This window comes from Neoarius graeffei, chromosome 10 (genome assembly GCF_027579695.1).
Source record: "Neoarius graeffei isolate fNeoGra1 chromosome 10, fNeoGra1.pri, whole genome shotgun sequence".
Taxonomy (NCBI): Eukaryota; Metazoa; Chordata; class Actinopteri; order Siluriformes; family Ariidae; genus Neoarius; species Neoarius graeffei.
Genome location: NC_083578.1, coordinates 38,244,644 through 38,257,857, shown reverse-complemented (window position 1 = coordinate 38,257,857; position 13,214 = coordinate 38,244,644). Strand labels below are relative to the sequence as shown.

The following is a 13,214-nucleotide window of genomic DNA, read 5'->3' as shown; positions in this document are numbered from 1 at the left end:
ATATAGTAACTGTAATCATTCTTGTAGTAATTTCAATAAATGGTTAATGTTCAGTTCCCTTTTCATTAATTCTCAATTCAAAGGCACAACTGAGTCACACAGGTTGATCAGTATGTAACGGACAGTAACAATTTTATCCAAAATAGTTTTTCTTGCCTTAGTCAATTTATTTCCATTTTGCATGCATGCAGCTGTTATAAAGTTCAGTGTGTTTGTGTAGAACTCTCTTGAACTGTAGGTTCATTTCTACACTCTGGTTCCAGGGTGACATTTTGCAAAGGACTATGTTCCTCTGATAACAGAAACAAAGCTCCAGCATTATTATACTCATTCAAAACTCTCCACAGTTTAATATAACCTAAATTATTCATTCCTCTGTGACTAGAACTTCTCTCTTTCTGAATGTATCTGCATATATTGGTGTTATGGTTTTGTGGACTTATGATAATTATGCTGCTTTACCTATTAACAAAAAAAAATCAACTGCATTCTGTCCTCTCCAAAATAAAATAAAGCTCTAGGCAAGTGGAATTGTTTTTTGGGCAAGTATGTTTTGGGTGCTGCTTGCCCATTGGGCAAGTAAGGCTGGGAGATTTTTTTTTCCCCCTTCGAGGACTGTAGGTAATAAAGATGCTTTTACAGATAACTTTTGAGTGTGTATGTTTGGCTACTTCCATGACACAATTATCCCTTTACCATTGAGCACCTGTGCCTCAGTGACTCCACAAGATTTGATGACATGCTTAAGTGGCTGTTCCAAGCTCTGGGGAAGGAATTGGGCTGCTGAAGCTCATGCAGACATGCCAGAGGCCAACAGCATGGCCCTCAGTGAAGCACTCCTTCCAGAGGTCAACAGTATGCCAGGCTTCTGCCAGAGGTCAACAAGGGAGACCTCTAAATGCCATGCCTATGCTTGAGCATATGTCCAGGCTCATGCCCATGCCAGAGATGAACCTGGCAGTCTCCAGCATCATGCAAACACTGAAGTCCACACCTGTCAGATACTGACGTGATGAGCCACAGCGTCGGGCCCATGTCCATTCTTAGGCCTATGCTCATGTCAGAGACCAATGGGGTAGTCTTCAGTGCCATGCCTATGTCCTTGCCAGAGACCGATGGTTGGGGGCTGCTGTTCAGCACCCTGTCTATGCCAGTGACTGACTGGCCAGGCTCCAGCATCATGCCGATACCGGTGACAAGGCAGTCTCCGATGTCAAACTCATATCGGACACTGACGGGGCGGCTTCCAGTGACAAGCTAGAGGCTGGCAGGCCGGTCTCCAACATCAAGCTCATGCCCAGATCTGACAGGGTGGCCTCCAACACAAGACTCATAATAGGGTCCGATGGGGCAGCCTCCAACACCATGTCTATGCCAGTGGTCAACAGGCCAGCCTTTCAAACTCTAGCACCTGACTCTGGCAAGGACATTGTCACTCTACTACCAGATTCTGGTGAGGGCATTGTTGTTCTGCCACAAGATTCCGATGAAGATGTCACCCTCTCTGCTCAATGGAGGACATCACTCTGCCTCTATGCTCAGCTAAAGACACTGTCCAGTCTGTTAGTTCGGCCAGGAATTTCACTTTGCCTGCCAGGTCCACTGAGGATGTCCTCATCCTGCCTCTCTACTCCGTCAGGGTCATCACCCTGCCACAAGTCTGAGAACATCATTCTACAGGTCAGCTTCATGGAGAATGTCAGTATTACACAAAGTTACTGCAGATCTGCCCTCTATCTGCTCCTCTGCCTTGAACAATGCCTGCCTCAGATTCTGGGACTCAGGTGAACATTTTACAAAGATTTTGGTTTCCTCACTTTGCTCTTTGCCTGTTCTAGTTTATTCTGGAGGTCACCTGACCATTGCTTGCTCCTCAATCTCATTTCTGTCTCACAATTTAGACCAGTTTGTAAGCCCTTTATAAATACCCTTGAGCTGTATTTACATCTGCCACTATTACATGACGCACATTTTTTCACAAGCAAATCTTGCTGCAATTTGACTTGCTGGGAACATGGTATCGTTGCAAGATTTATATGAATAATATGGATCTGTAACTCTTAGGGCTCAAAGTATCTCAACAGTCAAAGCTTTGTTTTAGGTAGTAGCTGTAGATGTCTGTGTTCTGTATCGGAGGAAGTTGTAACAGGATTAGTGTTGGGCCTATTATCTGACAAAACAAGATAATGACACTGATTTCTCTGCCTCTGCAGTAGAGGTCTGCGCGGGACAGAATTTTCAGTCCCGCTCCCGCCCGCTCCCGTATTGTGCAGTCCCGCTCCCGCCCGCTCCCGCAAAGAATTATGATTTTCAGTCCCGCTCCTGCCCGCCATATTTTGTCCCGCTCCCGCCCGCAAATCCCACATGATGCAGACATTCGCGTTATTTCTCACGAAAGTTCTTGTCATTGGCTTGGGGAATTAAACATGCTGAGCTTAGCTGAGCTCTCCACTGACCGATCCTTCACCTAGCGCACGTAGTGAGGGTGTGCGATGCCAGGCGGCATGCGCAGCTGAGGTTTTACAGAGATACCCATTGTGAGCTTCACTAGAGGAGCTTTGCTCTTCTGCCATGATCGGAGATCTCAAACAGGGAAGAGCGGAAAGGAATCGGAAACGTACGCGAGATTAGACCACTGTGGCAGCGGGGGCGTGGCCAAGCAGCAGTCTGTGAATGGAGGGCGGGGTCGGGGAAGGTAAGTGGCTAGGTCATTACACCTGATGTCAATTTGTGTGTGTGTGTTTGTTTGTTGCAGGGATGAAGTATAAAGGGAGGGGGAGAGGAGCGAAGAGGGATTCGCTCCCCGACCACAACACGTGTGAGTGAGTGAGTGAGCGAGCGAGTGAGTGAGCGAGTGAGTGAAAGAAAGAAAGTTGAAAAGCTCAATAAAGTGCGTGGGTGTGAACATGAACTCTCGCCTGCCATGCTTCTATGCTCCACCCACATCGGGGATTACTACAGTGGTGCTGAAACCCGGGACGCACACCACTCACTTTATTGAGCTTTTCAGCTTTCTTTCATTCACTCACTCACTCACACACACACACACACACACACACACACACACACACACACACACACACACACACACACGTGTTGTGGTCGGGGAGCGAATCCCTCTTCTCTCCTCTCCCCCTCCCTTTATACTCCATCCCTGCAACAAACAAACACACACACACAAATTGACATCAGGTGTAATGACCTAGCCACTTACCTTCCCCGACCTAATGACCTAGCCACTTACCTTCCCCGACCCCGCCCTCCATTCACAGACTGCTGCTTGGCCATGCCCCTGCTGCCACAACCACATCCGCAAATTTAGGCATCTTAAAATGTTTTTATTAATGCCAAATAAAATATCCAGCACAAATTATATATGATAGACATAAATTTGTAATTGATAAATTTTATTTTAAACACGTTTTTAGTTAGCGGGACTGCAGCTTATCACCTCTCCCGCCCGCGCCCGCATTGTGCACTCCCCCTCCCGCCCGCAATGAGCTTTCAAAATTTGTCCCGCGCCGCACTGCTTTGCGGCGGGTCCCGCGGGACTCCCGTGGGAGTGCAGGGCTCTACTCTGCAGTACCCTGATTTTTTTTTCAATACATCTTTGATCAAAGCTGCCTCTCTCCCATTTTAACAATACTGAATATAGACCTCTTGCATGTGATGTCACGCATCACATGATGATTTCTCCTGGGGGACAACCAGATACCATCTTTCCTGTAAGCAAGGCTTAATCTGTCTTAAATATGGTTCATGTTTGTCCTGTTTTTGGTTGTTCTAATCATTCAAATAGAGAAAAATATGAAAGGTATTACTGTCTGCCTGAAACTTTGTCTTGAACTTCTGATTGTGGCTTAGGAACTTGAGTTGGGCATTCCTTTAGAAAGGAAATATCTCTGATGTGGGAGTAGGAGATTTTTTTAAAAATTATTTTTAAAAAAACAGCAATAGGAAGAATCCAGTACACTTTTTTAAATCTTTAACTCACAGTGAATCCTTAGTTTCACTACAGCTCCAATAACCGATTACAACAATGCTATGTGAGAACAGCTCTCTCCAAGGCCTGCTATTGAGGTATTTCACTCACGTGACCAAGTCATGTGAGGCTGCCATTTTGGACGGCACGGCTCGAATCAGTTTGAATGCGAGGAAGGCGACAAACGAAAAACAAAAGAAAAAGGAGCGAGATGCAGAAAACACCTTCACTATCCAGCGACGTAGGGCATTTACAGGGCGAGCAGAGGGAGAGGTATTTGCAAAAATTGAGGTTAGCAGGCTTAGAGAACGATGTTTACCTGCTTCCACCAGGATTGTTCACTGACGTACGGAAGTACACGAAGCCCTCGTCTTTACCTGACTTCAGCCCACATGATCTGTATACCTATGTCGTTAAAAACCCATCGCCATACACAGGTATTGATCTGAAAGCGTATAAGAGTTTGGATGCCTACAAATATTTTGTGTCAGGCTGGGTAACATGCCTACATCAGCGGGTCGTCCCTGGAGCCGGTGGTCGCCATCTGATTACAGCTAAGGTTTGTTCACATTTTCATTTACTTTCGGTCCTCAGGATAAACAAAATGTTATTAAATGTCATTGAAATAACTTCTTAGTCTGTTGAGACATGGCCCGTTATAAATTTGCTGTTACCAGGCAATGACCAAGAACTGTATTATTAGGGTCGGTGTCTGTGTTGTAGCAGTGTACTAGCAACTAGCTGTTAGCACTAGCTAATGTCAACAACATAGTAGCTGGTATGTTACTGTAGCAAAGTTTACGTTCAGTCATTTGGATGACTGTTAAAACCTTTCAGTCTCAAGTTTTTCCTTTACTGGATTTACTAGTTTACTGAGCTAGCGCGCTCGGCCAAACCGGGAGCCATTGCGTGCTCTCCGGCCAGGCCGGGAGCCATCGCGCGCTCTCCAGCCAGGCCGGGAGCCATCGCGCGTTCTCCGGCCGAGCCGCGAGCCATCGCGCGCTCTCCGGCCGAGCCGCGAGCCATCGCGCGCTCTCCGGCCGAGCCGCGAGCCATCGCGCGCTCTCCGGCCGAGCCGCGAGCCATCGCGCGCTCTCCGGCCGAGCCGCGAGCCATCGCGCGCTCTCCGGCCGAGCCGCGAGCCATCGCGCGCTCTCCGGCCGAGCCGCGAGCCATCGCGCGCTCTCCGGCCGGGCCGGGAGCCATCGCGCGCTCTCCGGCCGGGCCGGGAGCCATCGCGCGCTCTCCAGCCGGGCCGGGAGCCATCGCGCGCTCTCCGGCCTGGCCGGGAGCCATCGCGCGCTTTCCGGCCAGGCCGGGAGCCATCGCGCGCTCTCCGGCCAGGCCGGGAGCCATCGCGCGCTCTCCGGCCAGGCCGGGAGCCATCGCGCGCTAGCTCAGTAAACTAGTAAATCCAGTAAAGGAAAAACTTGAGACTGAAAGGTTTTAACAGTCATCCAAATGACTGAACGTAAATATTGCTACAGTAACATACTAGCTACGATGTTGTTGACATTAGCTAGCTTGCCGTCCAAAATGGTGGACACCGGGGCGTCACGTGACCCTGTGACGTCAGGTGAAATACCTCAATACAGTCGCAGTGTGTGGCCATGACCTTATTTTTTTTTTCTCTGACGATCCAGAGTTAAAGGTTTTCCAATCATTCTTTGTGAGCGGTTAACCTGGACTAGAATATAGGTTGTATTCAGGTCACATGACTTTTGCTTGCATGTTTACTTCCAGCGAATGAAGTGGTGGTCAGACAAACCGGTTTGGCCATTGTTATGCAAAGAGCTAGTGAAACTATCTCTGACTATTTTTGCAGTTTAGAGGCCAATGCACAGTCAAGATACCTTCAGAAAGTTGCTCTTTGCAATGGGATAGATCCTTACACACTAGTAAAGAAGGATTTTTCCGATGATTTGAAAAATTATCCATCTGTTGAGTTCCCCAACATCTCAAACTAGCTGGTGCTGCAGACATTGTTCTACACGGACAAACAGATGAAAACCTGAAAGAGCATGGAGGCATACAATTTTTTATAGGTGATTGGGTTGTAACTTGATCTGGGGATCAAGACACAAGATAAAGCCTGTAACATTTTTGCCTGGGTCAGTAGGCATTTTTGGGCTTTTTGGACGCATCTTTGTGGTAGTTGCCAGGACGCTACAAGAATTAGTATCAGGTGTAAACAAATCACAACCGGTCGATTCTCAATCCTCTCTGCTCTTCTCTTCCAGCAAACGATAAGGTTGTTTTTTTTTTAATTAAAACAGAGAATGCAGTGAGAAGGTACAACCCCGATTCCAAAAAAGTTGGGACAAAGTACAAATTGTAAATAAAAACGGAATGCAATAATTTACAAATCTCAAAAACTAATATTGTATTCACAATAGAACATAGACAACATATCAAATGTCGAAAGTGAGACATTTTGAAATTTCATGCCAAATATTGGCTCATTTGAAATTTCATGACAGCAACACATCTCAAAAAAGTTGGGACAGGGGCAATAAGAGGCTGGAAAAGTTAAAGGTACAAAAAAGGAACAGCTGGAGGACCAAATTGCAACTCATTAGGTCAATTGGCAATAGGTCATTAACATGACTGGGTATAAAAAGAGCATCTTGGAGTGGCAGCGGCTCTCAGAAGTAAAGATGGGAAGAGGATCACCAATCCCCCTAATTCTGCGCCGACAAATAGTGGAGCAATATCAGAAAGGAGTTCAACAGTGTAAAACTGCAAAGAGTTTGAACATATCATCATCTACAGTGCATAATATCATCAAAAGATTCAGAGAATCTGGAAGAATCTCTGTGCATAAGGGTCAAGGCCGGAAAACCGTACTGGGTGGCCGTGATCTTCGGGCCCTTAGACGGCACTGCATCACATACAGGCATGCTTCTGTATTGGAAATCACAAAATGGGCTCAGGAATATTTCCAGAGAACATTATCTGTGAACACAATTCACCGTGCCATCCGCCGTTGCCAGCTAAAACTCTATAGTTCAAAGAAGAAGCCGTATCTAAACACGATCCAGAAGCGCAGATGTCTTCTCTGGGCCAAGGCTCATTTAAAATGGACTGTAGCAAAGTGGAAAACTGTTCTGTGGTCAGATGAATCAAAATTTGAAGTTCTTTATGGAAATCAGGGATGCCGTGTCATTCGGACTAAAGAGGAGAAGGACGACCCAAGTTGTTATCAGCGCTCAGTTCAGAAGCCTGCATCTCTGATGGTATGGGGTTGCATTAGTGCGTGTGGCATGGGCAGCTTACACATCTGGAAAGACACCATCGATGCTGAAAGGTATATCTAGGTTCTAGAGCAACATATGCTCCCATCCAGACGATGTCTCTTTCAGGGAAGACCTTGCATTTTCCACCATGACAACACCAAACCACATACTGCATCAATTACAGCATCATGGCTGCATAGAAGAAGGGTGCGGGTACTGAACTGGCCAGCCTGCAATCCAGATCTTTCACCCATAGAAAACATTTGGCGCATCATAAAATGGAAGATACGACAAAAAAGACCCAAGACAGCTGAGCAACTAGAATCCTACATTAGACAAGAATGGGTTAACATTCCTGTCCCTAAACTTGAGCAACTTGTCTCCTCAAGGCCTCTGCATGCTCTTGCGACAAGGCTTTCGCAGATAGCTTTTCGCAGACAGTTGTAATTTATTGTTAAGCGGGGAGTAATAGGCGTGCGCAATGTTATTCACCGCCACAACGCAAGGGGGCGCGAAGTCGCGAAATCGCTAGGAGTAGTTGGTGGGTGTGGTTAGTGGAGTGTTTATCCTCCGGTTACTTATAATGACTAGAACTGGAGTCGTATAGATGTACGTACTCCCTCACTTCCTCGATCAACCGCTCTTCGTGCTGCTCCATCTTCGCTCGTGTTTTTAAAAATGGCGGTAGTGAAAACAAAACAAACCGGGAAAGTAGGGAAGCGGAAGTGCGTGTACAGCGGATGTAGAGTGGACCAATCAGAGCCCTCTTGTCTGCGACGCTGTCTGCGAGGCTTCTGCGGTGGTCACAATTTTTGGGAGGTGCGCGCAGAGCGTCTGCGAAGGTGGGGGGGCTACGCAGACGCTATCTGCGATGCTATCTGCGAGGACTGCGTTGTCAGCATAAATTGGCCTTTAGTCCCCAGACGTTTACAGACTGTTGTAAAGAGAAAAGGGGATGTCTCACAGTGGTAAACATGGCTTTGTCCCAACTTTTTTGAGATGTGTTGTTGTCATGAAATTTAAAAATCACCTAATTTTTCTCTTTAAATGATACATTTTCTCAGTTTAAACATTTGATATGTCATCTATGTTCTATTCTGAATAAAATATGGAATTTTGAAACTTCCACATCATTGCATTCCGTTTTTATTTACAATTTGTACTTTGTCCCAACTTTTTTGGAATTGGGGTTGTACATTCCAACATCTATGTAGGTGATGCTAGGCCACAAATCTACATTGTCATTTCAATCGTTTCGAGGAATTTTGTATGGATCATAACTACTAATAAACTCTAATTTCCACATATATCTATCCTTTGCTTCTTTCTGACTTTATTATCCAAGTAATCCAGTAGTAAAGCTGTTTTAGCTGTAGCTTTCTTCAAGCTACAGATGTCAGACATCTTCAATATATCTTGTCTTCAGTAGGTGAACAGTCTGGAAACAAAGTTTGCTTTTCCCCCAGGCCAAGGGTAGCAATGGTTGCTAACGTAAGTGTGACGTGAGTACAAGGGGTCAATTGGAAGAAAGTTTACATTTTACACATCCTGCATTTTCATCTTTTGTAAGCCAAGACTGTTAATTACACATTTGTCTGGTATTTATTTTCACAGTGGAAACAAGACAGTGCACTGACCTGAAAATAAAATAGAATCTATATCAGTGCTATGGCAGAATGATATTATACACACCCTGATATACTATAGCAGCAACAACAAGGAATAGTTGTACTTATTCAGCTGCTGACTGAAGTGTAGCATACCACATTTTAGAATAATACATTTCAGTAAATAAAATACATACAGCCTCAAATCAGTAAAAGTTGACAGTATGTGGAAATTGAATTAAAACCAAAAATTCTCAATAATCTTTGACCTGTATCACATTCAAAACAACACAGCAGCACATTTTTTTTTTTTTTCAAAACAAACACCTTCAATTTTGATTCTTGCAACATATTTCAAAAAAGTTTTACAGTAAGACATTTACCATGTTATAATGTTGTCATTCCTTCTCACAATATGTTTTTAAAAAAAAAAAGGTTAAGGGGCTGAAGACACCCAATGATAGTGTTTCAGGTGTTTTTCCCCCTCTATTCTCCCTGCAAATAGGTCAGGATGTACAACAGTATGGAGTCATCATTGTCATATTTTTCATTTCAAAATTTGCCACATGTTCTCTATTGGGGACAGAGGGGACAGGCACCCTCTTCTTCCATAGCCATGTCTTTTGTAATGTGTGCAGAATCTGGTTTTGCATTGTCTTGTTGAAATATCCTGGGAAAAGATGTCTTGAAGGCAGAATGTGTTGTTCCAAAATCTCAATGGACTTTATTGCTGCCATCACAGAAGTGTAAGTTACCTTTGCAAAGGGCACTGATGTAACCGCATACCATGACAGACCCTGGCTTTTGGACTTGCTGTTGGTAACAGTCTGTATGGTCCTTTTCATCTTTGGTCCAGAGCACACGGCATCCATCCATTCATTATCCGTAACCGCTTATTCCTGTGCAGGGTCTTGGGCGAGCTGGAGCTTATCCCAGCTGACCATGAGTGAGAGGCGGGATACACCCTGGACAAATCGCCAGGTCATCGCAGGGCCGACACAGAGACAACCATTCCCACTCACATTCACACTTAGTCAATTTAGAGCCACCAATTAGCGTAACTTGTATGTCTTTGGACTGTGGGGGAAATAGGAGCACCAGGAGGAAACCCACACAGACAGGGAGAACATGCAAACTCCACACAGAAAGGCTCCCATCAGCTGCTGGGCTCGAACCCAGAACCTTCTTCCTGTGAGGCGACAGTGCTAACAACTACACCACCATAACCCCCCCTCCCCACCACACACACACACACAGAGACAGAGCATCCATTTATAAAAAAAAAAAAAAGACCTGGAATACTGATTTGTCTGACCACAGTATATGTTTCCATTGTGTAATGGTCCATCCCAAATGCCTCTGAGCCAAGAGAAGTCAACAGAGCTTCTGGACACAATTAACCTAAGGCTTCCTTTTTTCCCAGTAAAGTTTTAACTGCTATTTGTGGATGTAACTCCTGTATTGTAGTGCTTGACAAAGGTTTGCCAAAGTAATCCTGAGCCCATTTTGTTACATCAGCTGTAGATGAATGATGGTTCTTGATGCAGTACTGACTGAGGGATCAGACATCACAGGTGTTCAGCTTAGGCTTGCACCCTTTATGCAACAAAATTCTTCCAGATTTCTTGAATCATTTTATGAAGATATGCACCCTAGAAGGTGAAATATCCAAATCCCTTCAGATCTTTCTTTAAGGAACTTTTTTTTTTAATTTCAATAATTTTCTCATGCATTTGTTGACAAACTGAAGATCCTTGGTCCAGCTTTGCTCCTTAAAGTCTAGGCCTTTTCTGGATACTGATTTTGTACCAAATCATGATTACAATCACCTGTTGATGTCACGTTTCAAATCACATCATTATTTAATTGTTTTACCTCACACTAGCCCTAAATTGCCCCATTGGTCAATTTTTTTTTGGTATGTGTTGCAGGCCTGAAATTTAGGAATGGGTGTATATTAACAAATGAAATGAAATTGACCAGACAAAACATGACATCTTGGGTTCATACTGTCTGCAATGAAATAAGTCAAAGTAAATTTAGACATTTTTCTTTTTTTTAAATTTGCATTTTCCATACCATCCCAACTTTTTCTGATTTGGGGCTGTAAATTTGAAAATAAATGATCAGAGAAAAGGCTTTAAAAAAAGTACACATCCTTTAAAACTTTCTATATTCATTCCCCCCCAGTGACATTTCCAGGTCTGGAGAACACATTTGTACATTTCCCTGATTTTTCCAGGATTTATATGACCTTACAAATCCTGTTATAAATAGCTCAGAAAGTATTAAAAGGTGTGCTGTTGGTGTATGACTTAAATTGAGTGACTGATATAAATACATCTGATTTAATTACTTTATAAATGTAATAAAATAAGGGAATAAAAATAAAATGCTAATGACATCTCAAACATGCTGCATGAGGTTTTTACCTTCTGCATTTAGTAGTTTTCTGTCCTTGTAGAGATCTGTGAGGAAAAGGCTGTTTACTAGAGTAGACTTGCCCAAGCCAGATTCACCTGAGACATACACATGCAAAGAATTCTTGTTAATGATAAATGTGAGCACGCAGATACTTGCAATATCTAATGGCAAGGGAAAAGACAGTTGACAGTGATGTCACTTGACAATGATGTCAGTTGTTGAGACGGTTTCAATAACCTGCTACCATGAGTGTGAAATCAAAGCCTTTCTTGACAGACTTCCTGTGGACCTGGTTAGGGAGCGTTGCAAAGCCGACATACTGCTTATCCTGAGAGACACAAACAGCAGAGACAGCAATTATAAAAAACGGCACTGTGAAACTGCCAAACATCACAGCTTGTAGAATTTATCATTCTGAGCAATCTCAATATCCAAACTGGTGCACACAAAAGCACAGAATAGTGCTAGACTCAGTATATTGGACACCACTGTGGAAAGACGAAGCCTCCAATTCATGGCTGTTCACAAAGAGAAGAGCTCAACATGTCCATACAGACAAATAGGGAATGTGAAGTATAAAGATTATGAAATCAAAAGAAAATAAAGGCGCATGCACACACACACAGGCAAAAAATGCCCTGTTGAATGTGACTGAATAGCCCTTTCAAAAAAAAAAAAAAACAACTCACAGACTGGCCAAACTGCTCAGTCTGCCAGCACTCCTCATAACTTGTAATAAACATTTCCGATGTCTCTGTGGGTGACTGAAAAGTTTCCCACAGTGGCCCTGCATCTACTCCATCACTCACATTCATAATAAAATTCACTCACATTTCCCATCTTTTAAACTCTTTGTTCACCTTTCTCTCAATTTAACACATATTTAAAAAAATCTTAGAATAACTTGGAATATCTTTCGCTAAACAGAGTATATATTATTATATTAGCCACACACCCACACCCACACCCACAACCTTCTGACGAGTAGTCCTGCTTCGAGCACACAGCAGTTTCTCCACCAGCTTCTCCTGTAGCATAATGGCATCCATCCCAGTCCAGCACCCTCAACCCACGCACCACACAGAGTATGGGAAAGTCTCCAGAACTGTTCCTCAAAACTGCTACACCTCAAGTTTACTTGGATCCTTTAACTCCTTTCTTTTCTTCCTTTCCTCTTTCTCCCTTATTCTGTGTGGCTTCTAGCCTGCAACACTTTGCTTGTTCAGACAGGTGGGTAGAAGAATTCTCATGTAGAACTCCGAGAAAGCACAAGAACAAAAGAAAAAGAAGACGAGAGAAGGAGAGAGAAAGGGAGAGGAAAATGGCACAGAAAGGTAGGGAAGGAAAGGAAGCAATTTAACCAGAGGAAAGGGGAGGGGTGAAAACACGAATAAAGCACACTCATTCATCCATCGTTCATTCCTCCCCCCTTTTTTCCAGAGTGGATAAACAGAGTAGAAATGAGGTGCAGTGAACCCTGGTGCTGTGCCTAACCACATTCAGTAAAACTGGAGTCACACCCTTCCTGTCAGTCCTGCTCTGTGCCACATAGTGTTCATACATATGAACACACATAACAGCCCAGTGAGGACTGATGAAAGTACTCTTTTCTCCCAGATCATCAGAACATTTAAACAGTTCTACATTTTGTTTCCTGTTAAAGACTTTGTTTCACAGTTTATCACATTAATCCTCACCTGCATGATTACCTGGTCCTTCTACTGATCTAATTAGGATGCAGTTTGGAATGGAACATTGAAATGGACAGTGAAGGACTGCAGTACCACATGAATACCAAGAGAGGGCACTTTCGTCATTCAAGAAATCAGAATCAAGTTTATTGCCAAGTACGTTCTCACATACAAGGAATTTATTTTGGTGACTGGTGCTTGAACAGTTAAGATAGAAGAATTTAACAAAGACAAAAGTAGCTATATACATAGAATAAAAAAATAGAAGAATATG

General features: G+C 43.8%; 1 protein-coding gene across 2 annotated transcripts in view; it reads right to left on the bottom strand.

Annotated features, from left to right (window-relative positions):
• The window catches only part of septin5a (septin 5a), a 41,521-nt gene extending 28,821 nt beyond the window's left edge, over positions 1-12,700 (bottom strand). The window contains exons 1-3 of one of the 2 annotated variants that reach the window (XM_060931770.1): positions 12,205-12,700; positions 11,487-11,577; positions 11,258-11,344 (exon numbers count right to left, since the gene is read on the bottom strand). In XM_060931770.1, the coding sequence (XP_060787753.1) occupies positions 11,258-11,344; positions 11,487-11,577; positions 12,205-12,294 (268 nt within the window). In that variant the 5' untranslated portion in view covers positions 12,295-12,700. The remainder of the gene's footprint in view (positions 1-11,257; positions 11,345-11,486; positions 11,578-12,204) is intronic. The other variant, XM_060931771.1, reaches the window with a different exon arrangement.
• Positions 12,701-13,214: the final 514 nt, after the last annotated feature.